The following is a 27,898-nucleotide window of genomic DNA, read 5'->3' on the forward strand; positions in this document are numbered from 1 at the left end:
CGCTTCATCCGAGTGGCTGTGTCTTTTCTTCATACTATTATTTGAGCCGAGCGGTTGCGCTGCGTTAAACCTGTAACTATTATTTGAACGCGAACAAGCATATGATGGTTCCGCAGTCTCAGTTGCAGTTGCACCTACCTACCGTGAACTTAATCACTCGAAATATACATTTTGTGCTTAAAAATACAACACTCATCTATAAATAACAACAAACGCCTGAGAAAAAACAATCAAAAATTGCAAGAAACCAAAAGGCAAAAAGTGAAACTTGTGCGTGCGTTTTGTGCCGCTAAAATGTGAACAAAATAGAAGTGCAAAAATAGTTGAAAAGTTAACAGAACAAATACTCCGTACAAAGATCCCGCTGGCTACTGAAACTGATCCAAACACCCAAGTCTAATTGGATTTGGTGCGCAAATTGTAAAATATCCGACAGCAGCAACAACAAAACCACAGCGCAACCTGTAGCTTTGGCTTTGATTTTGGCTTTGGCTTTGGCTTTGCATTTGCCTTTTGTGTAAGCTGTGAGGAGCGTAAGGCGGAAGCCACTTGAACCCGAACAAATGCAATTGTTTCAAACATAAAGCTGCAGGCACTTACCAGCGTTGAGCCGCGCTTTTACCTGTTCAACAACTAATCAACCATTAAAAAAAGGGGAAACAAAAGTCAGCTAACAGCTAGCAGCCAGCAGCAACAAAATGTGGTGGTGCATTGTTAACCTGCCAAACGGCACACAACAGGCCGTCAAATGGGACCCAAAAGCCAATGGACAGGAGTGCCTAGAGAAGGTGAGTGAATGCCACGAAAAGGCTAAAGTTTACAGTATATAATATTTGGGGATAACAATTTGATGCTCCAGATTGTTAGTGTGAAAGATAAAAGATTGCTAAAAGAATTTCTTAGATATATGTATTTCCCAGTGTTAGTGTAGAAATTTGTGGCCGCTTAATAAATCATCTAACCATTAGACGCGTCATTAGGTAATGATCTTCACATAGTTCTTCACCATCTCCACTTAAATATTACAACAGATCCCTTGAGGGCTGCTCGGAGCTTTTCTTCGAGTGGTCGCCCTGCCCTATCGCAAATGATGTCATTTTTCTCTAAGCGTGCCGCAGAGTGCATGATGCAAGATGTAGATGTAACATTGTGATCATGGAGTGGTGTTCACTTTGCAAACACTCGTTAGGGCTGAGAACGACAGCTATCAAAAGGGCGGATATTGGCACACCTTTAGCAACTAATTAGCTCTCGGCTCGTAAATCAATTCATTTATTGTCCAATACATGTTACGAAGCGTGCAAGCATTTCTCGACAGCTTATAATTTTCTCATTTCGTTTGATGGCGGGGCGGGGCCAAGACCTTTAAACATTAACCAAAAAAGTTATTTTAAAATGTTAATTTAATGGCACTCTGAATTCGTTTTTGTTTTGTGTTATTTAAGCACTCGATTCAATCTCAAACTACAATTAAATTTAATGTCAGAAGGGGGGCTGGACCCCAGCCCAAGGGGGCGTCAGCTAGGCTTATCAACCGCTTGACGAAAGTACAGTTAAGATAGAGAGGGAGAGCAAGTGTTTTCGTGTTTGCAAAGCTCTCTCTCCCCTTATCAGCGCTCTCGGGGGGCCATGGCCAATTTTGTTGTTTATTAGTTTTTTGCGCTAATTCATTTGAAATGCCGAATTGTTGCCGTCATTGGCAGGTGCTGCTGGCCCACCCATGAAGGTTCAGCTCCCTTATCGACTCGACCATAAGGTTCGAGGTTGATTTCGAGTTCCAGTAAACAACAAGCAAAGAAAAGAAAAGAAAAAGCAAAGGCAAAGGCAAAGTACACAGGCACAGGGTACACCACAGGCACAGTGCAAGCTCCCTTGGGGGCAGACAGACTGAAAGGTGGCAAAAAGTGAGCTCTAAATGTTCATATTTAATCCAAGTGGAAGATGGTTTAACTGTCTTGTTCGATTATAGATTGGCCTGAGTGCTTGTGGCTATATATGGGGTTGACATTGATCCGTGGGTTCGTGTGGTTCTCGGGTTCAATGTACAAGTGGGGCAGCACTTGAGCGACGGTTAGCGCAAACACTTGAGGCGGCTGCTTCTGTGTTCTGTTACTTGGGGCATCATAAATGCCACTCCAACTACACACCTCCCCCCCTACACTCCACACTTTCTACAGCGAAAGATTAAAGCCAATTTGGCAATTCGCCCTTGTTTGCCAGCCCAATTAAGTCTTTGGCTTTTGTGGCTGTGTGTCTGCAATCTAATCGGTGCCAAGAACTTATCAAATCCAGCCACACACACACACAAACACACACACAAACACACACACACAGACAGGCATTAATATTCATGTGTATTTGTCCCAGTTGCCATTTCCATTCCCCATTCCTCCTTATCAAGAAATGTACAAAAACGAAAGACAAAAACAAAAAGTATGTTTTATTTTTTCAACTTGTTCATCGTCGGGGGTTTTATCTTATCTTCCCTTTAACAGCTCTAAACCGAGGGTTAACATTTCCAGCAACAACTCAAATTGGGCCAGAGAATGGGCCGTAAATAATGCTTTACAAGAAGGTGGACTCGGGATTTGGATACACCCAAGTGGAGCGGGGTAATTGAATTACAATTAGTTCTTCGCCTTAACTAGGGAAACTTCTGGGAAAGCTTTCAATTAATTGCCAGAACTCATAAGCCAAGTAATCGCTGTTCGCGGTTTCATTTCATTACTCTGATTGACATTGAACCAAAGACAAGCCACTCCCCACCCTGCAGTTCAATGTCCAATAAGCAAACCAAACACTATCAGTGGATGGCATGGGATGGGTGCTTCATCTGGCATAAATATATTTATAGAAATTGAATACAAATCGCACTCATCCCCCACGATTTGTCATCACTTAATGTCATTATTAATCCAATTGATTTCACGGAGTGTATTGTGCGTCAGTCTAATCTACAAACTGACTATTCCAAGTCCAATTTGAATGACTTGAGACAGAGACAGAGAGCGATTCCTTATCAGTGTTTTGTGGCCTGAATGACGCAATTCTTGTAACCGATAAGCCGCCAGTGTCCGAATCGTGAATCAGAGCACCACAGCCTTGGGTGTTCTCTATAAATAAAGAATAAATAATAATTAATTAATTACTGCACAGGGCTGATTCAGGCTACCTCTAGCAAATGGACACTTATCTGTCACATGGCAACCCCTTGAGCCGCTGGCAGTCCTCTGAGGCAACGAAGGGCAGTGGCAGTGGCAGTGGGAAGCCGTTGTCAGGGCTCAAAGATAATCGCTGTGTTGGGGTGTAAATGAACTGTACATGATAAGCAAAGTTTGCATAACTTTTCTGCCTGTGCTGCCTTATCGCCTTGGCTAATGAACCCCAAGCCAATCCGCGAGTCCAGCCACCAGCCAGTCTGCCCAGCGACGGATTGCACATTTTAATTACAAGTTTTGCGCTAGCTCGAACAAGAGCAACAAAGTTCCAGAAATCGCATTTCGGAAAAGTTTCCTGGCGCTGACGTCAGGGCCAAGCCAGACCAGACCAGAGCTAGGGCCAGAGCCAGGGCTTCAGGGCTTAGGGCTTCCGGGCTTAGGGCTCAGACGCTACGCTTTCGACGAGTTTGCATGTCAAAGTGGAATTACTTTTTCTTTCTTTTTTCTGTTGCGCTGGCCCCGATTTAACAATTGTGTCCCGTTTACAGTTCGTATTCGTATTCGTATATGCAGATGTCTAACTGCATGTGGCATGCGGCATGTGGCATGCGGCATGTGGGTGTGCATGCGGCTCAGTGAGGCTCACCCAGAGCAGGCAATTTTCATTTGCAACTGCCAAACTCTGGTAATACTCATGTCGGAATCGCTTAAGGAGCTCTCTCGGTTTATATGCAAAGTACACCCTGTATTTGAGGGGTGTACGAGCACCCTATGCTGCTCAGACACACTGTGAGAGAGGAATTGTTTTGTGCAACAGTTTTCTGCAGTCACTTGCAATTATCCTCAGAACTACTTGTAATTGCTTTGCCAATTGCTGTTTACTGCCACGATTTCCTGCTCGTAGTTGGTAGTTGGTAGTTTTGTTGTCGTCAGAGCCAAGTTTTGCTGAGTGCTCCTCCTGCTGCTCTCAAGTTGTTGACTGTTTCAGTTTGTTGATTTCGGTGTGGAGACCGTTGGAGTGGGCCCTTCTTCCGTATTGACTTTTCGAGCATGTTCCAGCCAACTGTTCTCTTACATGACAAAGTCCAAAAGCGGGCCAAAAGCGGGCCAAAAGAGGGAAAATTCCACTCCCGTCGCTTGGTCACGTTTATGGTTAATCATTTGCTTTGGGGGCTGGCAGATCTAGCGTTCGATTCCAGCGATGATGCAATGCGCACCGGTTCTTCCTCTGATGAAATGCAATTCTCTGACTTGAGTTGAGTATTTTCTGCCCTTTTTGCCACCGTACTAGGACGACTCTGGGAATGACGTCAACAGGCGTTGTGGTGGGTCTGTGATTCTTTATCGGATTGCCTGCCTGCCTGTCAGACAGCGAGTGACCTTATTAATACTCCAGAAACACGACATTTTACGCAGAGTATCTTGAGCTTTAAGAGGCACCTACAGTATCTGATTACAAGGGATTCCAAACGCTGCAAATAATTATATTTGCCAGCGCACACTTTGTAGCTGGTGCAGTTGCGGGTGAGCCCCACAAAAGGTTGGCAAGGCAGGAGGCCAGAGGGGCATCTTGGCTGATGAGTTCCTTCAACACGCTTCAAGTGAGCGGTGTGGGTGTGGGTGTGGGGGGGGCTACAAGCCAGCGGCGGATTCTGCTCAAGTGTGCAGCTTGCAACAATTGAAAAGATGGCAACGAGGCAAGTTCTCAGCTGTGGCCGGGCAGCCATGGGGGAGGGGCGGGCGAGATTTGATGAGGCAGCTCAAGTGGCAGCTGCAGCCGGCTGAATAGCAGTAGACTGAAGACGCGGACTGAGGCTGGGGTAGCAGGTCAAGTGCAGCAGCCGCTGGCCAATTTGCTTGTCATTGCCTCATGCCATGACAAAAGGCCAATTCAACAGACTGCGAGGCAGCACCCAGCAGGTGAAAGGCAGAAGGCAGAGGCCACAAATGTGTTCCAAAGATAAGCCAAATTCTATATCTATGTATCTAAGCAGCTGTAGCTGTGTATCTATAACGTAGCTGCGTATAATTAGCTAGCGAGAGAGAGAGCAGCAGCAGCGACTGTCTGGACTCTCTCTCATAATTTTTTGCCTCTTTCTGCGCCGCTTTTTTCTGCTTTTTTATCACCTTTCTGTGATAAGCAGCGTGGAAATATCGTATAATGCGGCGTGTCAACAACACAAAAACAGAACCAGACAGAGACACAGAATGAGAATGAGAACGAGAATGTGAAGGCAAAGCAGTGGGAAGGAAAGAGCAATCAGAAGCAGAACTCGAAGCAGAAACAGATATGCGGAGGAGATACCAAAGACAGAGACAGATATCAGCCGCTATCAAAGCGCAAAATGATAAATAAGCTGAAATGATTTTGTTTTCAACATTCTTTAATTCTGCTTTTTTTTATTACTATTTTTATTTGTTGTATGCCCAAAACGCAATTTCTGTTGTGGATTTTTGTGTCGGATTTTTGTGTTTGTTTTGTTTCCCGCAGATGTAGGAAATTGAAATTTCCCCCTTTTGTTTTGTGTGTGTGTTTTGTTGTTTAAGTTTATTGTTTACTTGCAGCAACAGTTTTTCAAGTTTGGTAATATTAAGCGTACGCCCTGCTTTGGCCTTGGCCTAAATGGCATTGGCAGATGGATCTTCCGGGCCAGGGAGTTTCAGCCACAAGTTATACAAAAAGAATGAGATACATGCATAAATGTATTTGTATCTGTATCTGTATCTGTGTATCTGCTGGCTGGCTGCTTTGTCTGTCTTTTCTCCATTTTGCCCAGCCCCAAAAATGTAAAACGCAAAAAGGCACAAAACGAGATTTTACCTATTTGTTGTCAAGTTTCGTTTTTATTTGTATTTATTTTATGCCCCCATACATGCACATTGTATCTGTGTATCTGTGTATCTGCATTGGTTGTAGCGCTCTCCGCTCCGCTTCTGCCGCTGACTCTGCCTCTGCCTCTGCCCGCTCTGTTGTGATTTTGTTGCAGTCAACAGTTATGTTATTAACAATTTAAGCAAATAACCAAAAAGTTAAATACAGATTTATTTAAGGCGAGGCCATGTGGGATTTTTCGCACACGTTTCGCTTCCACCTTTTCTGTGTGCCAATAAATCTTTCTGGTTTTTTGTTTGTTCTTTTGGGGCCATGCCATGCCACACAACAACGCAATTAAGTTTTGTTTTAATGTGATTTAAATGCAAAATGAAGCCAGCAGAAAAACTCATAAATACTTTGCCACCTGGCCATTAAACACACCAAAATATTGAGCAGTTGCTATCCAGTTAATCTTTATTAATAACATCATTTATGCCACTCTAAAGCCGAGTATATCAAACATATTTGCGGATTTGCTGGCACGCATCTGCTGCACACTTTTAAAGCTTAAACAAGCTGCGAAAAAAACCAGCTGCAATGACTTTACGCAATGCAAATGACATTTACGACTGCATATACTGTAAAGCTTATATAATAGATTCCCCTTTGTTGTTCCCTTATTCGCATGGGATCGTATTTCACACACTTTTGGGTCCAAAGTTCTCTCTGTCTTCTGTTGTGCTCCCTCCCACCGGAAGACAAATGGACGCACGGGGGCAAGCAATGTTGTTCCGAACAAAGACATAAATTTGCAGTGTTGCTGTTGGTATTGTTTAATTGTTGTTTACCGTTTAATTAGTCCAGCCCTGGCCACACACGTACACACACACACACACACTCTGTGTGTGCTCTCCGTCCCTGACTCATCGAAGGGGGGCGAACGGGGTGCATAAAAAAGCTTGGTGGGGTCCACAAATCGTAAACTGCGAATACCGAAAACAACAACCACAGAGCTCAACGACCCAACCCCACTCGGACGTCGCCTTCATTAGCATTGATTGCAGTTGGCAATAAAATGCAGTCCACATAAAATATGCACAGAGATTTGGTCCATTTCATATTGCCGCTAGATGCTTGACCAAATCATTGTTATGCTGCATAGAATTTATTTGTATTTATTTATGCCGTTTTTATGCAAATCGATTCGAGTGCTGGCTGGTCGTACGTTCGCATTTCTTTCGATATCTTTCTCCACTTTCAACTCTCTCTCTCTCTCTCTGTCTCTTTGGGCGCTTTGTTTTCTGCTGCAAGGCAAAAATTAATTTTCCAAGCAATTAAATTCAAACTGAAATCCGAAACACACTGCTGCTGCTGCTGCTGCTACGGCTGCTACGGCTGCTAGACCAGGAGCCATCTACAATCTACTCCAATGACATTTGCCAATTTCGAAATTAATTGGGACAGTTCTCTCTCGCTCTCTTTTACACAAACAAACACACACACACAATGCCAATGCATGCCTGCATTTACCGCTGGGTTGCCCGAGGGATGGTGGGCAGGGGACTGACTGCCTTCAGTTGGATGTCGCTTTGGGTGCAGTTCGGGCGTTTATCATGTGCGCTGGACATCGCCTCCTCCTGCGTGTTTTGTGCGTGTGCTGCGGTTGTCCTGTGTCCGAAATTGCAGAACAAGCCGCAGGCAAATGGCAGCCAGGGTTGCCATAGTTATGAATGAACAACTGTTCCAATTGTGATTGCTGCCGCAGGAGCAACTGCTAATTGGCTGCACCATTGATTGCAGACAAACGGAGGCTCCAGTTTCAGGGTTACGAGTGAAGGAGGAGAATGTAAGCTTACGGCTACCTGGCAACCCTGGTGACCCTGTGCCCTGTGCGTGTGTGTGGCATGTGTGTGTTGAGGTTTGTGGAGTTTGCTGGAGCCTGTCAGCTGCTGGTCGGACGCTCTGTTGGCAGCCTCACCCAAGGCTGTGTTGTGCGTGCGCGCGCCAGCCTGTCTGCGTCCTCGCTTCACGCCACTTCTCCTCCCTTAGCCCACACTTTTACGCGCGTCCTTGCCAACCCAATTTATGTTTACACCGTGTGCTGGCAACACGCCCGCAAATCTATCTGGAAAATGGCCACCCCGAAGCTCTTAGTCCAAAGCGAAGAAGTCGAGGCGCGCCCAATCAAAAGGAAATTATTTTCGCGTGCCAAAGCACACACAGACTCACAGACACACAGACACAGCCGCACGACCACGCAATAAAAAAAGAAGCAATAAAGAGTACAGAAGAGGAAACTATAAAAGAATTGAGTGGGAGAGCGCGAGAGAGAGAGTGGGAGGAAGGGAGAATAGTAATAGCAAGAGGCGCTGCACGAAACGGAGTGAATTCTCGACTCTGCTGGCAAATCCTCTCCTCTCATATCGATTTGATGGTTAAAGCCAAACTAATTGTGCATTTGTGTTTGTTTCTACTATGTGTGTGTGTGTTGGCCAAGCCGTCAGCCATCCAGTGGCTAATTAGAGATGGCAACTATATGGATACGGTTACTGAGTGGAGAATGGGGCGAATGGGAGGGGTTTGCCAGAGCTAATCCAGCGACAATGACGACAGACACAGGCACACACACTCACACACACAGGCTAGATGCGCTCTCAAAGTAGAAAGGGAAAGCATAAAGATAGAGCGAGGAAGAGACAGAACGAGGGAGGAAGCGAGAGAGGGAGCTGCTTTTAAGCCAACACTTAATGCAATTACCGTTAGCTGAAGCCATTGCTCCCAGCACCCACATACACTGAACGATTTCACAGAGCGCTCCGCTCCCCATTCCTGCAGCTCTTATCGCTCTCTTGCCCTTCAAATGATCTTTTCGTTTTTCTCTTTGCTGCAAGAGAGTCTAAGCGCACTCCAACCCCCGTTTTCTCTCGGTGTTTGGCGCTTGAAATGCTTTTATGACAATGCAGAAATCGTGCCTGCACATGACAATGACAAAATTTGTAGTAAAATCAATGTGGCAAGCAGATGGGTGGGTTGGTGAGGGGAGGGGGGTGTGGCAAACTAAATGATAATGTCATTTGCTAAGCAGGCGGACCGGCACTTTCCCACTGCACCACTCAGCGGCAACGGGCCCCCACTCCTCCCCCGTTCTAGTGCTATCTATTGTTTCCATGGTTTTTGCATATTATCCTTGAACTGCTTTTCCCGCTGCTTGTAGAAAAATGTGGTTAAAAGCGGAAGGCAGAGGATGGGTAGCGAAAACCATAGAAACCTGAATGCACAACAACTGAGCGGAAATATGGCTATAGCCAAAACGCCTCACGCCCCAACCCTTGGCCACCACCAACAACAACAAAGCTTACTCTGGGCCAAGCAAACACGGCTTAGAACAATATTAAACAATACAGAAAAAATACTAAAAAATTTTAACAGGAAAAGGTTTGCACAGAATAAGAAAGGGAAAGGGTGTGGGTTGGGGTTGGGGTTGGGTTGTGGTAAGAGGGAGCTGAGAGCCAAGCGCGAGAACAATAAATTGCGTGAAAATGCAACCGAAAAAGAATCAGGAAAAGAGAAAGAAGTGAGCGAGCGAGCGAGAGAGAGAGAGTGCGGGGAAAAACAAACGTAAAACCGAAACCACAAAGCTGTGGGAATGCATTGAATGCCTTTCCATTGTATTTCGAATATATGTAGGCACAGAGTTCCCCCATAAAAGCCGACAAAACCACCTCGAAGAGCCCCCTACCCATTTCCGTATACCCTCCCCCCCCCACAGTCAACCCCGTGCCATGCTGAGTGCCATTTTGATGTGTCTCTAATGGCAAAGCTTTTGTTTCTCCATCGTATTCGTCTTTTTATTCTTTACACACATATTGCCCCCGCCCTCTGTCCGCTGTCCGCTGTCCTCGTGGCCCCCTGACAGAGTCCTGTGTGGCTTTCACTATTATTTTCTTTGGCCTTTCTCTTAGCCACATGTTTGTGGTTCGCGCGGGGGGTTAGTCGGGGCAGCTACAGGCCTTGTAAAACAAAGAAAGGCAATAAAAGCTCATACGGAAAATGTAATGGGGAAATGAAATCACATATTGAGAGGAGTCCGTAAATGCGATCAGGAAAGGCAAAGCCAATCCCCTCCAATCCCATTCCCAGTCCCATAATTACATGTGAAATTGGGGAATAATTTCAATCTGCAAAGGATAATGCAAGGGGGCTAATTCTATTAATGTGTAGCATCATCCGGCTATCAGCTATGGCAGAATAATCAAATTACTTATGGCCACTGTAGAGATGTGAGTGAAAGGAACAGGCAATAAATCGAATCAGAAATCAAATGAAGCAACATAAAGTGAAGAGCGAATGTACATACATAAATAATATGTAAGTATGTACCTGCCATGTGTGTAAATACATATGTATATGTATCTGCCGAAAGGGAAAGGTAAATGCTGCTCAATTTTCTTGGCACCGTTTTGCCATTAATCCACTCATAAAGTTTTCATCTCCTAAACGGATTTGCTCGTCAAACTCAATTGAATTTCACGAATCAAATTAAATTTCAATTTATTTTCCATGTTCAAAAGCCCCAGCCTCTCAGCACACAGCACTCTCGACTCGCGAGTCGTCTCTTAATTAAATGTGATTTTTCCACTGCCCCAAAAGACGTTCGTACGTACAATGAATGTCCTGCGGCTGCGGCTGGCATATCCTGTTTGCATTGTTTGAAGCTTTGTCCACTTGCCGCGCGAGTAATCGCCTTTTAATTAAGCCTTTTTAAGGGGCGGACACTCTCTCTCGGCCTTGACAAATATTAATTTTGGCTTCTCCCAAAGGAAACACTTTGAGCGGACTTTCAGCGTCTGCACTTTAATTGCGATTTAAGGGAAATTACACACAAAAAGTAAATCTTCGATTGAATATTGATTCATGGCAATAATTATTTCTCAGAAAACTCTCGTAAAACATTTGCGCAGGAATAGAAATTCATTGAATGGGCAAACTTTGGGTGTTGAGATTTCTGGGCAACTTTTGCGAATATTCCTGATTGCCTTGAAGCGAAAGGTTAACATTTCTTGTGTTTTAATTGAGATTTAGTGGGAATATTAATTGCTTGGGGCAACTGCAAGTTATTGTATAATTAATTACTGCCTTTAGCTAATCAAACGAACTTTGTGTGATGTGAAAATGATTTAATTTTTGCATTTGATTTGCATTTCCACATGTCATTCGCGGCCATCATTGAATGCCTTTTATTTCCATTTCTAAGTATAATAAAAGTTTGCAATTTTGCATAATTTATTGCGGAATAATCACAGCGGAACGGAATCCCACAATCATTTATTTATAATCTGCGACCTGCAGTCTCGGACATATGGCAAAGTCCCCACAGAATGCACATTTCCACCTCCAGCGACCTATATATGGTGCACACCTCGTACCGACTTGTCCCTGGCATGGAAAAATCATTTTCCGCTACAAAATTGCTTCCAAAGAAGAAAATTCTACAATTTTAACGAAGTGAAAATTGCCATTTGGCATATGGGGGGTGTGGGGCGTGGGGCGTGGGGCTGGTGGGTGGGGTTCCGCAATCAAATGTCCATCAAAGCTGTTAAGCCAGCACCCACACCGCCACACCAGGAGGGTAGATAGGTGGGTGTACCAGCAGGCCAAGGATCATTAACAGCAATGACCAAAGCCATTTGAATGGAAAAGACGGCGGCGCAGCACAAAAGAAACATTAAGGTAGGGCGGGACTTGGAGGGGGGATTTGGCGGGAGATTTGCGGCATAGTAAAAGCCAAGAGCGGCCAAGGAGTGTTTCACTGTGTTGTTGTTGTTCTTAGGTTAAGCCTGTCACGCGCGATTTCCGATATGCCCCATCCTGTTCGCGCCAAAAACGAGACCGAAACGGGCTCAAGGACGAATGCAATTTACAATTAGAATAAATGAGGTTAGGCACGACAGGCAGGGCAGTCAGTTAGTTGCAGGACATGTCACACACACCAATCCTTGGGCAATTTTCAGCTGTGCGCCTCAGGAAACCGAAATGATATATTATTATGTATTTGGCCCGACATTCATTTGCATATCAAATGCCAAAGCGAAATTATCAAGTGCAAACATGGAATGGCTGCAGGGGGTTCTTTTCTGGCTTGGGCTTGGGCTGGGGCTTTCTGTGTGTGTTGTTGGCCAAAAAGAAAATCAATATAAGGCAGACAGAGGCAGAGACAAGAACCTGGCGGCGGCGGCAGCACCTCCGCAGCCACCTGGCAACAGACTCGTGGCTGTCTGTATGTGGGATAAAATACACATAAAAGCGGATACATTTTACACAGACACACAGATACACCGATACACTGTGTAGGTGTGTGTGTGTATTTGATAACTTAATTGAAATACATTGGAGAACGGCCAAGCCAAGTCGTTGTTTGGGTAGCAAAGAAGCTGGAAACTCGGTTTGCCATGCCTGCCGGATTTATGGGTAAACAAGTTCAGAGCCAGGGCCCATAAAGGCGCTGGCTATACATGGATATTGCAGCGGGGATATTTGTGGGCATGCGGGCGTGTTGCTGAACGGATAAATCATCCAAGAGGATGAGCCGGAGCCGGGAGGCGCAGCTGCAGCGGCAGCGGCAGCGGTGTACTTTCGCTTTATGTAAACTTTGCCCAAAAAACCGATTTTCTGATATCTTTATTATACAAGTATTTTGGAATTGCTCCGCCAAGCCATGCCGCAAGATGCCTTTCCCCAGCAGCAGCCACCATCCGGCACTTGGGTGGATGCCACTTCCTTTGTGGCCTGCCGCATAATGCCGCCACTGATTATGCATCCTTTTTCCTCACACACACACAGAGGAAATCCTTTCTAAGTAGGAGCAATTTTTTTGTATTATTACTTTTGCCTTCGCTGGGAATTTTAAACATTTCCGAGAGATAAAATCTCGACAATTGTCCAAGTTCTTGGCTGAGTGGAGCAGAGACCATGACCTCTGATTTACAAGTTCCTTTCGGCCAGATGACTCACCGCACACACAAACACACACAAACACACACAGAGACAGAGAGTCCCACAGAATAGACATAGAAATGAACTACAATATGCATCTCCTCCAGCAAAACAGCAAAATTTCGTCATCTCCACATGCCACAACATGCCAGGCCATGCCACATTTCGTATACGACTCGTGCCCCTCTCCCCACCACCCTCTCTCTCTCTCTCTCTCTCTTCGGTCTAAATGTGTGCACTTGACATTCTTCTCGCAAAGTTTTCTGCTGTTTGTTTGTTGTTGTCACCCCAGTAAAAGTTTTCCTCTTTCATTTAGCTAAAAAAAAAAGACGAACCCAAAATGTAATTTATCAACTTGCAAATGTGATTCCAATGATGGCGAATTGTGTGGCAAGCAAATGGCATTCCAGCGCTGATTTTCACTTTAAACTTGGGCCAAACTATTTAGTCAAAACTTTGATTGAGTTGAATGGAAATTTGTGTAGGAACAGATCGCTCGACTGGCATAATTCCAACTCGATTTTAAGGGAACTCTGCAGCTAATAAAACTGAATGCACTCGCGCAGGGATTGCAATAATTGAAGTACTTAAATGTGGCACGCAAAATGAACCCACAATCTGTGGTGCTCGGCTCTGGCATCACGTCCTGGCAATTGGGAATGCGACATGCTAATTAGGGCCCGACCCGACCCTCCCATGCCACACTCTCTTATAACTTAATGCATTTGCATGCATATTTCCACTGCTGCTGCTGCTGCTGCTGTTGCTGTTGCTGTTTTTGCTGTTACTTTTGTTAAGGGCTTGTTCGTAGCGCTGCAGTCAACTCCAAGGGGGGTGTTGGCCAGGATGCGGCACGATTCAGTGTAGTGGAATCGAGTGTAGGGGCGGCAGGGCGAGACCACTCCCCTGCGGCTTTTCCGCATTTTCGCGCAACGCATGCGAAAAAAAAAAGTGCCAGCCACTGAAAATGACGCATACTTAACGAGAGAGCCAACAAACAGCAGCAGCAATAAGTAAATGCAAAAAACACACAAAACAGAAAAAGCCGAGAGGAAAACGAGAAAAATTATGGCAACTGGCATGGCAGGGCGGCAGGACATTCTTGCTTACACACAAACAAATGCCCTGATTTTATTTATATGGAGCACATGCATACAAATATCAGCATAATTTTCATTTAAGACTTTGCTGCAGCCTCCCGCCACCCGCCACCCGCCCACTTGCACTTGGCTCTGACTTTTGGCGCCCGTTGACGCAATCCGTCGTCGAGCTGTGCCAAAAGTCACGTACAACAGCAGCAACAGAGGCAGCAGCAGCAGCAGCAGCATTTTCATTAAAAATGCAGGAAGAAGGCCACACTGGATCACTCAACAAATTGGGGACAGACACCCATAATTGCGCGAAAAACAAAAACAAAACAAAAACAGCAGCAAAAATTAGCAAGGAAAGAGAGTTTTATGACTGCTGCTGTTGCGCCATTAACTTTGCTCTCCCCCAATGAACCGCAATTAAATGTCAACCGCAAATGAAACAAACGGAGCATAAAAGGCAGCTTTCTCTTTAGTGCGGCGAGGGTGCAAGGGGAAGCAGATGGCGGGGAGGGGATCAGCTCGGAAAGAGAGCAAGACAGATGCGCGTCACAAGGAAGGTGCCAATCAGCTTTCTCTTGAACTGGAACAAAGAAAGACAGGTAAAGAGGCAGTGTGGAAGTAGTATAAGAGAAAGATCAGTGCAAGGACAAAGGCAGCCTGTCCCACTTTAAGCACGGGGCTTATTGGCAGATAAAAGCTGCAGCGCTCAAGGAGAGAGAAGAAGGACAGAGAGGCAGAGACAGAGAGAGAGCGAAAGAAATACTAGGCAGAATGGGAAGTCAAGCAAGGACACATTTAACATTTAATAAATTATTTATACTTAACTGCAACATTGATTAACTTTATTATTGCGCCCCCAAAGCTATTGCTCAAGCTATTATTGCATTTTAGCGTGCACTTTGAATGCATTTGTATGCGTTTTCGTATTCGTCTCCGTATTCTTGCTGTTTGTTTTTAGCTTTTAGTTGTTTCTAGCATTTGTTTCGTTTCTGCTTTACGATTTATGGCCAACGATCAAAGTCCAATGTGCACTCGGTCGCAGTCGCTGGCGCTGCTGCTGACTCTGCTGCTGCTGCTGCTGGCGTTGCCTAGGCCTGATGCAGAAATTAAATGCACTGCACACACTCACACACAGAGACAGAGTGAGAGAGATAGAGAGAGAGGGGGGGGCGAAGCACACGTGCTCCCATTCGAAATAAAGAAGAGTACACACAAAAACTTAATTTGCAGCTATTTTCACATTATACCCTGGGAGAAGGTATATTTGTTCGTAACAGCTGTTTGCAACCCCCAACAAAGCAGCACATTTGCATATACAGATAACTGTACAGATGTGTGCAATACATAACTGGAATGTAGGGTATCAACCACTTCGACACGACAGCTAGCTGACACTTCAATCACATTTAATTGCAGCTGTAAGATTATTGAGATTAGAAAATTGATTAGTAACGAGTTAGCAACTATTTAGTTTAGCCTGTCATTTCCATTGAAAGCGAAATTGGATTTTGTGTCGCTCATCATTGTGTCAGGTGCTGAAGGTCGAGTCGCTTCCAGCTGAAGGTCACGAGAGCTGCATTCAGTAGTTCATAGTAGGAAGGGGATTGAAACGGGCAGCGCGACTGATAAGGGCATTGCACATTGGCACTGCATTCATTTATTGGCAGATGCGCCTTCTTTTTGCTTGCAATTTCTAAATGCCAAATGTGCAATACTTTTATGCTGATGTAAAAGCAAGGAAACAGAACTGAAAATTCGCTTTGCTGTACGAAAGCTTTTAAAATATTATTTGGATTTGCTGTATCCATGGAAATATTTGCTAATGTCAACTGTAACTCGCGATTTCCCTATGAAAAGTATTTTTACAGTATTTTTAATTGTTCACGCCTTTACCAGTTTAAATGTTCTCTTCTCTTCCCGCACGGCATCATATTGATCTTCGACCTTCGGATATTCCGTGATTATATAACCAGATGGCTTTCCAGAGTCTGCTTTAATGAAATTGCACTTGCGGTCGCTTTTCGCTTTACATATTTAAAGTAAATATTCCTTTCCAGCTCAGCTCCGTCCAATGCCGCCCTCATCTTTCGCTTCTTTTACTTCGCACTCGCGTTGATTGCCCATTCGCACGTCAGCAATTAACAGTTATAGCAGCTATTGAGCGCGACTTGCAGAGAGTGGTCTCGAGGGAGGGGGGGATGAGATTCAGAGCGGGCGCTTGACAGGTTGATAAAGACGGGGTTGACTGAAAAGTTTCCGTTGCACAGGAAAGAAAGGTGGCACACCTGGCCAACACGTGCTCTTCGTCTCCGCGCATAAGTAATTAAGTGCAATTTATGGCCAGTATCCGTGTGCGCGTTCCGTCATTAATTTCCATGCATTGAACCTGTTTCAGCACAGCCAGCAGAGCCCATCCCTGCTCATTCGCCCACAGACAAGTGCATTCTCATTCCCAACAAAATGTGTTCGTTCTGCATCTCTGTCTGCCCATACCTCTGCCACCCGCTCATTCTTGCTCTCTCTCTCTCTCTCTTTCTCTGTGTGTCTTGGAGTCTACCTAGTTCCCAGCCACTGGGCTGATCACTCGACAAGCGCATGGTCTGCCGCTAGCAACAAAAACTTTAACAAGTTCTAACCATTTATTGGTGAGAGAGGTAGAGAATGAGAATGGGGGAAGACTGTTATGCACAGATATGTCATTCTTTCCGTCTATCTGTCTATTCGTTTCGTTTACATTGTAGATCGCGCCGCAGGCCTGGCAGAAGATTAGTAGGAAGGCATTTATTTCGCTCTCTCTATGGTAAACATTCATATTGCATTTCTCTTTTACATCGATCTCTTGCTCCCGCTGTATTCTCTTCCAGCACGTGTGCTCCTATTAATCAATTAATAAGCATAATTAACTTTTCAATTTGATAAGCGAAACGTTTACCGCACATGTACGCACATACATATGGAAATTGTAAGAGCGTCTTTGTTCAACCTCTCTCTCTCTCTCTCTTGCACTGTCGGTCAACAAAAGCTTGTGCGGAGTTCAGAGTACAAAGTCCAAAACGGCGGCTTGTGACGTCAGAAATTCAATACAGTTTCGACTTGGGGCCTGGCATTAAATACAGCAACAAACACTGCTGCGATCAAACAGCAAAGAGCAATGACAATTATAGCAGCAACAAAATGCAAAGAGACAACCAACCAACACCAACACCAACACTAGCAAACAAGCATCGAGAGCAACATCACAACAAAAGCACTCGCGAGGCGAGTGCCAGTCCAAAGTCCAAACGGCATTTCGAAGACTCGGGTCCAAAGTCCACTGCAAGCGACACTGGTCGGGTTTTCTGCTGCTAGTCATAGCCACAGCCCCCCCTTGGCTTCCCCTCCCACGGCTTCATCAAAACATGTGGACCACCATCCCCCCCTCCCCTTCCCCACCATGCCATGCCATTACTTGTCTTTCGTTTGTTTGTAAAAGAGCAAACAGCAATATGATGCGAAGCTCTTTTGTTTTTCTGTCTGTCTCCCACTTGTTTTCGTGTCGCTCGTTGTGTTTACCTAGTCAGAGCGCTCTCTCTTAATCTGCCTGGCTCTCTTAAGAAGCGCGTCTTCAAGTGAAGTAACAGCAGCTTGTGTCTACAGCTGTTACATTCGGCTTGTGTAATTTTACATGATTCTACCTGATTTTACTACCTGCCCAAATTATAGGCCATAACAGCAAATAATCTGTTGCAGGGGATGATGCTATTGGTATTACGAAAGACATTAAGTCGTTTAATCAGAAGAGGGGGTACTAAACTTTTGCCATCTGCCTATTTGCTTGGTGGCTTGTGCTTGGCTCCCGCGCTTGTGCTTGGCTTGTGCCTTAGTGGGAATTACGAAAGTTTCGGTTATGTCAAGCTTCGCTGCCCGGCTTAATTCGCCTTTGTTGTTATTTGCTGTTTTGGCTTAACAAAATACAAAATAAATTTGTTCACGATTCGTGCTCGGATTCGCGTTGCTTTTGCATTTGTGTTTCATTTAATTTTAGCAAAATAATCCACAAAAATGGACTTTGCACTTGACAGCAGCAGACCAGAGCAGTGCCAGAGACAGCGACGGCGACGGCGAAGCTCTTTTGTATTTTTGCGGTGAATTCACATGGCATATTCCTACAAGGTGAACCATCTCTCTCTCCCATATGTCAGACACAGGCACACGAGCAATGCCCCCCACCCTGGAATGTTAGACAACTGTTGCCACGTTTTGCTCTCAACAGAAAATAATTCAAAATAAAGCAAAAAAACATATTCCCATGAGGCAGAACTTGTTTGAATATGTTTCCTAATTGGAATCAAATGTTCCAAGCATTTTGCGTGCCATTTAAGCTTCAGTTCAAGTCTCTGACGGAGAGGGATTAAAATGTGCAAACATTTCATGTTTGCTTTCGATTTAATGTAGAAATAAATCAGAATATTTGAAGAGCTTTATAAATAACAGCTGTGCCAGACACTTGCATAGGGGAACATTGTCTGCCCATCTTCAATGTCCAAATTAACCTCAAATGAATTCCATGCCAAGTCACTGCATTCTCTCATTAAATTGAAACCCAATTTCGCTGCGACATTCTATCCAAATGAATGCACTGATGAGTGGGGCAAATCCACTCCGCAGCAAGCAAAGCCACTCAGGGCAAACGTTGCCGGACTAATTAAGACGCCGAAATGTCGTCGACAGTTTGCGGTTTTCCAAGCAGCAGCGGCGGGAGGGTGGCTGCTGAAAGCATTGATGGTGCCGCCGGATGAGATTCCAATACCAAGCCGAACGCAATTAATTAATCAAGTACATGGATCAATTTACATGCCACTCGCACAGTGGGGGGTAGCTGTGGCAACTTGGCAACGGTTGTTAGGCAGCGTGCATCGGCGACAAGAGACAACTCTCGAGATGTTCATCTTCAAATCGAGGCGGCAGCTGTGGCTGTGCCGGAAGTTGTGTCACCTTCAAGCCCCAGCCCCCCCAAGGTTGCCCATTCTATTGGATTGTATTGAGAAAGACAGGAGAGTGGAGAGTGGATGGGCTGGATAGGGTGGAGAGTGGATAGTGGTAGTGTCTGTGTGCGCATCAAATGAATCCTCTTGAGAGTCTTAGCGAAAATTTAATGCCCCCCCGCCGCAGCAAAATGTAGTTAAACATTGCCCGCACAGCGGTACATAAATCTGTCGCAAAACTTTAATGTTTCTAAATATTTACAGCTATATTTTATTTTAACGCTTCAACTTGTTTACTGTTGTATTTTTGCAAGTGAAAAAAACAATTTCAAACGCGCCAAACAGTATGCAAATAATATTTCAGCCAGCAACGAAATGGAAATTGCGGAAATTCCTGAAAATCCTGAAAAAGCAAATTCCCAATTAAAAAATTATATTAAATAGCTAATAAACGGAAGCCACAAGCGCACTGCTGAAGTATTCATACATTTATTCATTCTCTTGTGCGGAATTTTTGTATTCCTGCGGTTCTTTTTTTGCCACTAATGAGAATGCAGGAAGCAGAATGGCAGAAGGGCGGGAGAGAGCAGAGAGCAGAGAGGAGAGAGCAAGAGAAATTGTGCGAGCGCGTTGATGCGTGAGCAACTTGTTGCCTTGACTGCCACAGACACACAGACACATTTATGCGTGTGTGTGTGTAGGTGTCTGCCTCATTATGCAAAGTGCTGCAGGAGGGGAGCAGCAGCACAAGTAGCTGTAGGTGAAAGTTCTGCGTCTGCTGGGACGTTGGGAGTTTCGCAGAACAAACAAAATTCATCTTTTGCTCGTAATTATGTTTTGACATTTCGGAATTTCATTTTGTGGGCAAGGAGCAAAACACTGCAACAGCAACCCGACAACACTCACATCATCATCGTGTTCGTTTTCACACACAAACAACATCCTTATGGCTCGCTGGCTGGCTGGCTGGCTGACTGCTGTTGCCATCGCCATTCCATTCCCAATGATGACACGCTCGTTGCATAAGCAAATATTTCAAGAGAGACTCAGGCAAGCCATCGCGACCCCCTCCTGTCATGCCCCTCCACTTGTTGTTGTTGTTGCTGATGAGGTTCCTGCTGCTGTCATGGCAGCCTGACAGGCCGCCTCGCGACTGTCAGGACATGCTTTGGCTCGTCGTCGGAGCCGTCCGTATGCCGCTGACAGATTCCAGCAGCTTGAATTGATAAGCCGCTGATCCAGAATAGATTGGAAAGCGACGCCCCTTCCTTTAAGCTTTTGCTTTAATTGCCAATCCCCGCCAGCCACTAACGAACTCTCTTTTGTGTGTCTGCTTGCAGGTCTGCCTCGCCCTGAACATCATCTGCGAGATGGAATACTTCGGCCTCGAGCACTGGACGCCCAACCAGAAGGAGACGCAGACGCGTCAGTGGATCAATCTGCGGAATCGCTTGTCCTGCGACAGCGGCAGCAGCGGCAGCGGCATTCAACTGATGCTGGCGCTGCGCGTCAAGTTCTGGGTGCCCGTGCACTTCATCCTGCAGGAGAGTGTGCGCAATCTGTTCTACATGCAGGCACGTCGCGACCTGCTGGAGGGGCGACTGTCCGCCAGCGACTGGAGCAGTGCGGCCAAGCTGGCGGCGCTGCTCTGCCAGGCGGACGGACTGCGCTTCAACGAGGCGGCGCTGAGGGCCGACTGTCCGATGCGGATGCGCCGGGAGTTGGCGCAGCAGCAGCTGCAGCAGCAGCAGGCACAGCAGCAGCGGCACGAGCAGCAGCGGAAGGAGAAGGAGCACGTGCTGAGCTTCAAGAAGCGTCGCCTGTCCAAGCAAAAGTCCATGGAGCACATCGAGAACTGTGCCCTGCCGCTGGCCGCGACCAGCTGCAGCCTGCAGCCCTCACCCTCCACCTCCACCTCCGCCAACACATCCCACACCTGCTCCTCCCACACCCACTCCAACTCCAGCTCCAGCAGCCCCAGCAACAGCAGCAGCCAAACCGGACTCGACGAGCGCCTGGCCAGCAATCCCCTGCGCATGTACGAGGAGTACGTGTTCCTGCCCAGCCACGAGGCCGGCGGCGATGCGGAGGCCTCTGTGCCGGAGCCACCGGCGGACTACCTCAGGCAGATCGCCACGGAGCACGGCAAGCTGGCCAAGCTGCAGATGAGTCCCAAGTCGGCCAAGTACTGGCTGCTGCAGTCCATCCAGGATCTGCCCGGCTATGGCGAGGAGCTCTTCAGCGGCGTCACCACCAACGAGAGTGCCGCACGCTGCGACATTGCTGTGGGCGCCCACGGCATCACCGTCTGCCGCGGGGGTGAGAAACAAAGGTGAGTGCCGGGAGGCTAATGTCCGATCCGTGGAACATCCGAAACTAATCCAAGATCCCTCCCTCTCCCTCTCCCTGTAGCATCCCCTTTGGCGCCATTGCAGCCGCCAAGTCGCTGAGGCGCACCTTCAAGCTGGAGTATGTGGACGACCACAACGATCGCAAGGAGCTGGAGATTAAGCTGCCCAAGCAGCCAATTGCCGCCGGCCTCTACCGCTCCATAACCGAGCGGCACGCCTTCTACGTGTGCGACAAGGTGCGCGGCGTGGTGACGAATCAGTTTACGCGGGATCTCAAGGGCACCATTGCCTCCATGTTCAAGGAGGACACGGAGCTGGGCAAGCGCTACGTGTTCGACATTCAGCACACGTGCCGCGAGGTGCACGATCAGGCGCGCAGGATCCTGCATGAGCGCGGCGGCGGGGATGCCGCCGCTCAGGCTGAGGCGGCTGATGGTGCTGTTGCTGCTGCCGCTGCCGCAACTGTCGTTGGTGCTGGGCCGGGCAGCAGTTGTGGCGCTGGGGGCGCTGGTGGCGGCTCCATGGCCGGCAAGATAGATTTGGCCATTCGCGAGAAGGAGGCGCGTGAGGCGGCGATTGAGCGCTGCGTGGACACGCGCATATCCGAGGCGATGCAGTGCAAAATCTGCATGGATCGCGCCATCAACACAGTGTTCAATCCGTGCTGTCACGTGATTGCCTGTGCCCAGTGTGCCGCCAGGTGGGTCACCCATTCCCACAGGCACCCCAAGAAGTGTTTTGCTAATCATTCTAATCATTCCTCGTTACAGGTGCAGCAACTGTCCCAATTGCCGGGTGAAGATCACCAGCGTGGTCAAAATCTATCTGCCACCGGAGCTGCGCACCAGCCAGTCGGAGTGCGTCAGTGGCGGCAGCAACACCACCAACAGCCACAGCCACAGCCACAGCCAAAGCGAAGTGTCCCCAGAGGCAGAGCTGCAGCTGGAGGAGATCGCAGCGGCGACAGCGACAGCGACAGCTGGCGGATCGGCTGCAGCTCCTGTGGCAGGTGTGGCCGAGCCTGGTGGCGGTCAGGCCAAGGTGACAACGGCCGCCTAGAATTGGTTGTGCTCGCTGCTGTTCCGGCTGATGGAATGGATGTGCGTGCCGATTGTCTGAGAATCACCCAATGACCATCCACTAAGACCACAATCTAGAGGGAACAACAAATCAAAATCTAAAATCTAAAATCAAAAATCAAAGCAACCAAAAAGCGAATCAACAAACCCCAAGGGGCACGAACAGAAGCGGGAGAAACTCTGTCAGAAAACAATCTTAGCTATATCTTTACTCAAGTATTCTAGGGACATAAGTGAACTGAAAGTTGTAGCTCTTAACTCTTAACTGTAAACTGTAACTGTAAACTGTAAACTGTAGGCCATAGCTTTAGGACTCGATCTGTATACCTGTTTTAGCTGTAGAAACTCTATAAGGAAAAGTGCTATTTAAAACTCGTCTAAGACTTCAAATGCCTCTATGCCCTATGCCCAGAATATCTGCAGATTGTTTCACATACTGTACACTAAACGATCGTTCTAGATCAGCGATACCTTTTACCTTTTACCTTTATATGATACGATATATGATATGACATAGGTGTCTAATCGCTACTCACATCGGTTACTTACTAAATGTTAGCGCTCATTTTACCCACTAAACACGAGATGTATTTACTAATGCTTAGTATTTTCCCCAAACCAAACCCCCAATCCCAACCATACGCCCGCAGCAAACCCAACCCAATGAATCCCCAACTTCTCATGCATGAAAAACATAATTGATGTAGGGCATATTCTGAGTGTTGTGTCTGTGTGTGTGTGTATATAGGACAAGCGTACAATAATCGCAAATCTAAGGAGCAAACAAAATAAAACTAGTACTAAGTACCTGCAACAACAACAACAACAACAACAAACCTGCAATCTGAACGGAATCAAAATACAAACAAAAAACAAACACAAAAATACCGAAAAGATACCGAAAAGATATATCTCCGCCGCAGATATTAGCCATAGCCAATAATAATATTAATAATATTAATAATAAATGTTAACAATGTTATTACCCATGAAAAAACAAACAACAAACAAAATATCAAAACAAACTTTAAATTTATGTTTTATTTTCGTTCTACTTTCTACTTCTTTTTCCTACTTTTCTTCACTTTAAACTGATTTTTATATTCATAATTTGTACCTTTAGTTCTTCGCTTTTCTCTTCCCTTTCCCTTAATTCTTCCTGTTTCTTTCCTTTGCTACTCCGTACTCCAAAACTGATATATGTATTAGAATAAAGTGTATTTTCAATATATGAAACATCGCCCATATCCTCCCTCCTCATGCCACACACCCTCCCAGCCACAACTCATCGCAACTCTCCTCACATTATCGTGTTGTTGGTCAATTTTGGAATCCCCTTTGCGGCTGCTGCTTCTGCGGCAGTGATCCCTGGGGGTGGCAGGACTATTAGCTCACATGGCAGTACAATTAATGGTTCTACCCACAAATGTGTTCCATCAGCACGCGCATCAGTCGAACGTAACTCAATTTGGGGGCAAGACTGCCGCCCACAGTGGCCTCCTTCCTGGTGGTGTTGTTCCTTTCATAGCTGAGGACGGGCTGCAGCATGTCCACCACAAAAATCGGCGGCTGTGACATCTGCTTGGGTTTATTCGCGGCTTTCCTTGGCACTTCCTGCTGCAGTTTCTGTTCAAAATTTTCCAGGGGAATTGTAAGTGCCAATCCTGAAATTATTGAGATTAATTTATTTGCAGAGCTGCTAACTTATTACTTACCCATGAGCAGGGAGGCAATAACAACACTAAATAGTCTCATTTTAGGGTTTATTTGCATGTGTACTGCCAGCTATGATAGATTTCAGTTTGAATAAAGCGTTCAAAAAGTGACACTCTTTTCATGGATGTGGCTATGCTGTGTTGTTCAGTGACATGTGGCAGCACTAGAACTTTCTTTCCTCCCTCTCTAGCTAACACACCTTGCAACCTGCTAACACCGAGTAAAAAGTAGATATCATGTAGAAAGAAGATGAAGATGTTACCGCCAAATCGTTTAAGCTGTCCATATCAATTCGAGAGTCGAGAGAGCGTAAATTTATCCACAAATAAATTGTTCTTATAGTTTTAGCGTTGAGTTTCCTAACTAGCGAGTAATATCTAATAGAACATCAAAATCGAGGAAAATAATCTAAGATTTACGGTATATTTACGGTATATTTTGAAAATGCAAGGGTATATTTTGGTACATTTCCGAGGGTCTGTCGGTATATTTGATCGATAATTCCGCGGTCACACTGATTAAATACCAAAAAGAAAGAAATTTAAAAAAAAGAATAATTGTACGTAAATAACTGTGCTAGTCGGGGAAAACACGCGGGTGATTGTGCTAATTGTTAAGATATTCGAGAACAGTTGCTAAACACACTCGCGAGTTCTAGTAAAACGCCAGCAAAGAAAAGGAGCAGCGCGCCAGCAGCGCAGCAACAAGCGTAGGCAAAAAGCAAACAATTGGATAAGCGCTCGCTCTGGCCCGCAGAAACAGCAGCAGCAGCCCCAGTGGAAGAGAAAGAGAGAGGAAGGTGTTGTTGGGTGCATGCTGCTTAACGCTGATAGATACTCTTTAAGCGTTTAAACCTTGGCCAAAAGTTCAACATCATTACGTACAAACATTGTTCTTGTTGTGGCTGCCACTGCCTGTCGACGTGGGGGCAGAGCAGCACCAGTTGCAGCGCAGCGCGAGCAGCAGCAGCAGCAGCAGCAGCAGCAGCGTGTGATCGAGATTCTCGTCGGTTGGCTCGGTTGTCGTTTTCGTCGGTCGCCGGTGAAATGGTGTCGACTGTCGTTGCCCTCGCCGACGCTCCCGCCGTCGCCGTCTACGTTTCTGCCGCTGCAGAGACCACCGCAGTGACCATGAAGCGAAAAATGTTGTTCTGAATTCAGTAAATGTTGAAAGAAAAAGTGAGAAATAAGCAATAATAATACAAATAAGTTTTAAAACGCGTAAAACAGCTGAGAATACGAATCCAAACGAATAATACAACCATCTGTATGCCCATTTGTGCCCTTTAAAGCTTCAAAAGCAACAACAAAGAATGTGAGAGAAAGAGGTGTGCGACGAGAGTGAGTGTGAAAAGAAAGTCGAGTCAAGAAAAAGTGCCTGCACCCAAATGTGCTCTCAGTAAAGTAAAGTTAAATCCCCCCGTATTTGAGTCTTCCTGCTGGCTGGCACCACCACTGCTAAGCGCCAAATGCTTCAACGGCTTTAATTCCCCCAAAGCCCTGGTCGTCTCCCACGTGCTTCACCCAGATATTAACTCTCCTTGGGCTTCCTCAGTGAGTGCACTGACTGCACACATGACTGGGATTAGCAGCGGATAGCGACTGGAATAAACCCACAACCCAACACCCCAAAACAACCACAGGTCAGTACATATCTAATATATATCGCATTGAAACAATCATTTTATCATTTAAATAACGTTTCTTCAATTGCTCGCCTTTGCGCCTTGAATCGGTGGAAACCGGTTGTTGGTCGGTTGTCGCTTGTTTGCTTCGTCCAGACGCCAGACAAATTGAAAATTCAATTAATTTAAATCAATCAAAGTTTGATTTCCATTCGGTTTCGTTTTGAGAGCCACAGACTAAGTATTTCGTAATACCAATAGATACGTAGTGCAATTAAATATTGCACAAGTATGCGATTTTGTCTGCCAAAATGGGCAAAACTTTTGATTGTTTATGGCCTGTGTCTGAGGCGGGGAGGCAGTGTAATGGGTGTGAAATTGCGCCCCCGAAAAGCGTTGTGCAGCCGGCCACCCCATTCATTCGTTGTGGCTGCGAATTAGTGAATTGCAGTGCCAATTTTTCGATGCTGCGGAATGGAAACACTGGCAGGAAGTTGTTATGGGAAGGGAGTTCATTTGGGAAATTTATTTACCGATTAAGATTTTAGTTTTTTTAGCATTTTATTGGCTGTTTGCTTGTATTGAAGCACCCATGTCTTACTCCACATCTGCCATCTGTCATGGACTTTCACTTTAAACATTTTAACTTATCTTTAACTCAGATTTCGTTTGCACAATAAAATTATATTCGTCAGAAATACATTTTTAATGAAATTGCTAAAATGAAATAAAAAACCCATTCCCCATTAAAACGGTTATTTAATGTGGCGGGCAAACAAAAACAGAGATGAAAAAGGAGAAACAGACAGAATAAAAATAAAAATGATGATTTACACAATAATTAAATGTCAATTCATTGCATCGACGAACATATCACGGGCTCTTCCGCAGCCTTGGGCTGGAAACCTTTGGCAGCGACAACGGTTATTAATTTACCCTTTTTATTGTTGTTTTTGTTTTGTGTTTTATTCGTTCTCGATTGGCACAGCAGCTCGAACCTGAATCTGCTCAGGGGCTCCCCCTGTACGCCGTTCTTGAGCCCTTTTTAGCTGTCCTGTTCTGTCCTGGCTCCCAGTCCAGTTGCCGGTTTTTGGTGGCCTCTTAATGGAAAAAATGTTGTGCCGTCTTTTGCTTTTGTTTTCCCAATCTTATATGCTTGCAAAGGGAAGGGTATGACCATTTTGGTGCCTAGCTGTACCGCGGAGGTGTCATTGAATATATTCTTTCGCCTGGAAGGGTATCTAATGCATCGACTTCCCACTTGCTTTAGCCTCTTGCATCTGTCTGTGATTGGGGGAGGAGGCAGCGGCAGCGGCGGAGACAACGTCCTGCCATAAAATTGCATGTCCAAATTGTTGTATTGGTGTGCGTGTGTGTGTGTGCCTGTGCGTGTTTTTGTTGTTGCGCTTTTATTTTTTATTTTTGTGCGAGAGTTTATTGCGCGGAATGCTATTTAATAAATTCCATTTTATGCTCTCTTTCTCCCCCTCCCCTTCCGGCACGGCGCTTGTCTTGCCATCATATTGGTTGTTGTTATTGTCGGTCGGGGTCGGGGGGGCCGGTGCCGGGATTTATCTGTTTCATGTCGCTATTGTTGGCTCTGCTGTCTGCTCTCTCATTCCCCGTATCCTTTTTGCTTTTGGGCCAATGCAAATTTTAAAATTCAATTTCGCTCGTAACTGCAATTGCCACAAAGAGAAAATATGTACATATGAAAAAAAATGGGAATATACGCAGCTATTTTCACATCCTCTGCTCTGTGCTATCTGCTCTACCATTTTTCATATTTCAATTTTATTATTAGATTTATTATTAAATTTTTGCCTCCATTTTGGTACCGTTGCGCTGAAAGTTGGCAAAAAAAAACTTTGCCAAAAACTCAACATGGCTTCGGTGTCGCCCCGCAGCGTTTAGTTTTTTTTGCGCAGCCCAACAAAAATAAAGAATATAAAATGGAAACTGGCACAAGAAAAATACGAAGGAAAACTCTGAAAATCAACGAACAATGAAGACAGCGAAACTTAAGCACCTTAACTCACTTTACAGGCTCCTACTCGGCAAAGAACTGAAAAGAAAGTAAGAGAACAGAAGGCAGGAAAAACAAAAA

General features: G+C 45.7%; 3 protein-coding genes across 5 annotated transcripts in view; 2 read left to right on the forward strand and 1 right to left on the reverse strand.

The window, feature by feature from the left end:
- On the forward strand, positions 1-23,265 carry LOC117891804 (E3 ubiquitin-protein ligase MYLIP). The gene is made up of 4 exons (XM_034797485.1): positions 1-788; positions 20,362-21,353; positions 21,434-22,072; positions 22,143-23,265. The coding sequence occupies exons 1-4, from the start codon at positions 699-701 to the stop codon at positions 22,429-22,431; spliced, it is 2,010 nt and encodes a 669-aa protein (XP_034653376.1). The 5' UTR covers positions 1-698; the 3' UTR covers positions 22,432-23,265.
- A 213-nt stretch (positions 23,266-23,478) lies between these two features.
- Positions 23,479-24,304, reverse strand: LOC117891806. 2 transcript variants are annotated; one of them, XM_034797488.1, is made up of 4 exons: positions 24,167-24,304; positions 23,876-24,115; positions 23,737-23,819; positions 23,479-23,644 (listed from the first exon to the last, which is right to left on the reverse strand). In XM_034797488.1, the coding sequence occupies exons 1-3, from the start codon at positions 24,222-24,224 to the stop codon at positions 23,752-23,754; spliced, it is 366 nt and encodes a 121-aa protein (XP_034653379.1). In that variant the 5' UTR covers positions 24,225-24,304; the 3' UTR covers positions 23,479-23,644; positions 23,737-23,751. The 2 variants fall into 2 exon arrangements, with proteins under 2 accessions (XP_034653379.1, XP_034653378.1); XM_034797487.1 differs by lacking the exon at positions 23,479-23,644 and having other exon boundaries at positions 23,653-23,819.
- A 388-nt stretch (positions 24,305-24,692) lies between these two features.
- LOC117891803 (chromatin modification-related protein eaf-1) overlaps positions 24,693-27,898 on the forward strand; it is a 66,791-nt gene continuing 63,585 nt past the window's right edge. For both annotated transcript variants that reach the window (XM_034797478.1, XM_034797479.1), the window contains exon 1: positions 24,693-25,809. The gene's annotated coding sequence lies outside the window, so the exon portion shown is untranslated. The remainder of the gene's footprint in view (positions 25,810-27,898) is intronic.

This window comes from Drosophila subobscura, chromosome E (genome assembly GCF_008121235.1).
Source record: "Drosophila subobscura isolate 14011-0131.10 chromosome E, UCBerk_Dsub_1.0, whole genome shotgun sequence".
NCBI classification, from domain to species: domain Eukaryota; kingdom Metazoa; phylum Arthropoda; class Insecta; order Diptera; family Drosophilidae; genus Drosophila; species Drosophila subobscura.

Excerpts from the sequence above, each read along its gene's own strand:
- LOC117891804 (XM_034797485.1), top strand. The coding sequence starts at position 699 with ATGTGGTGGTGCATTGTTAACCTGCCAAACGGCACACAACAGGCCGTC. Across the intron at positions 789-20,361 it reads GACAGGAGTGCCTAGAGAAG|GTCTGCCTCGCCCTGAACAT; the intron begins GTGAGTGAATGC and ends GTCTGCTTGCAG. Across the intron at positions 22,073-22,142 it reads TGTGCCCAGTGTGCCGCCAG|GTGCAGCAACTGTCCCAATT; the intron begins GTGGGTCACCCA and ends TCCTCGTTACAG.
- LOC117891806 (XM_034797488.1), bottom strand. The coding sequence starts at position 24,224 with ATGCAAATAAACCCTAAAATGAGACTATTTAGTGTTGTTATTGCCTCC. Across the intron at positions 24,116-24,166 it reads TATTGCCTCCCTGCTCATGG|GATTGGCACTTACAATTCCC; the intron begins GTAAGTAATAAG and ends CAATAATTTCAG. Across the intron at positions 23,820-23,875 it reads CGTGCTGATGGAACACATTT|GGATCACTGCCGCAGAAGCA; the intron begins GTGGGTAGAACC and ends TGCCACCCCCAG.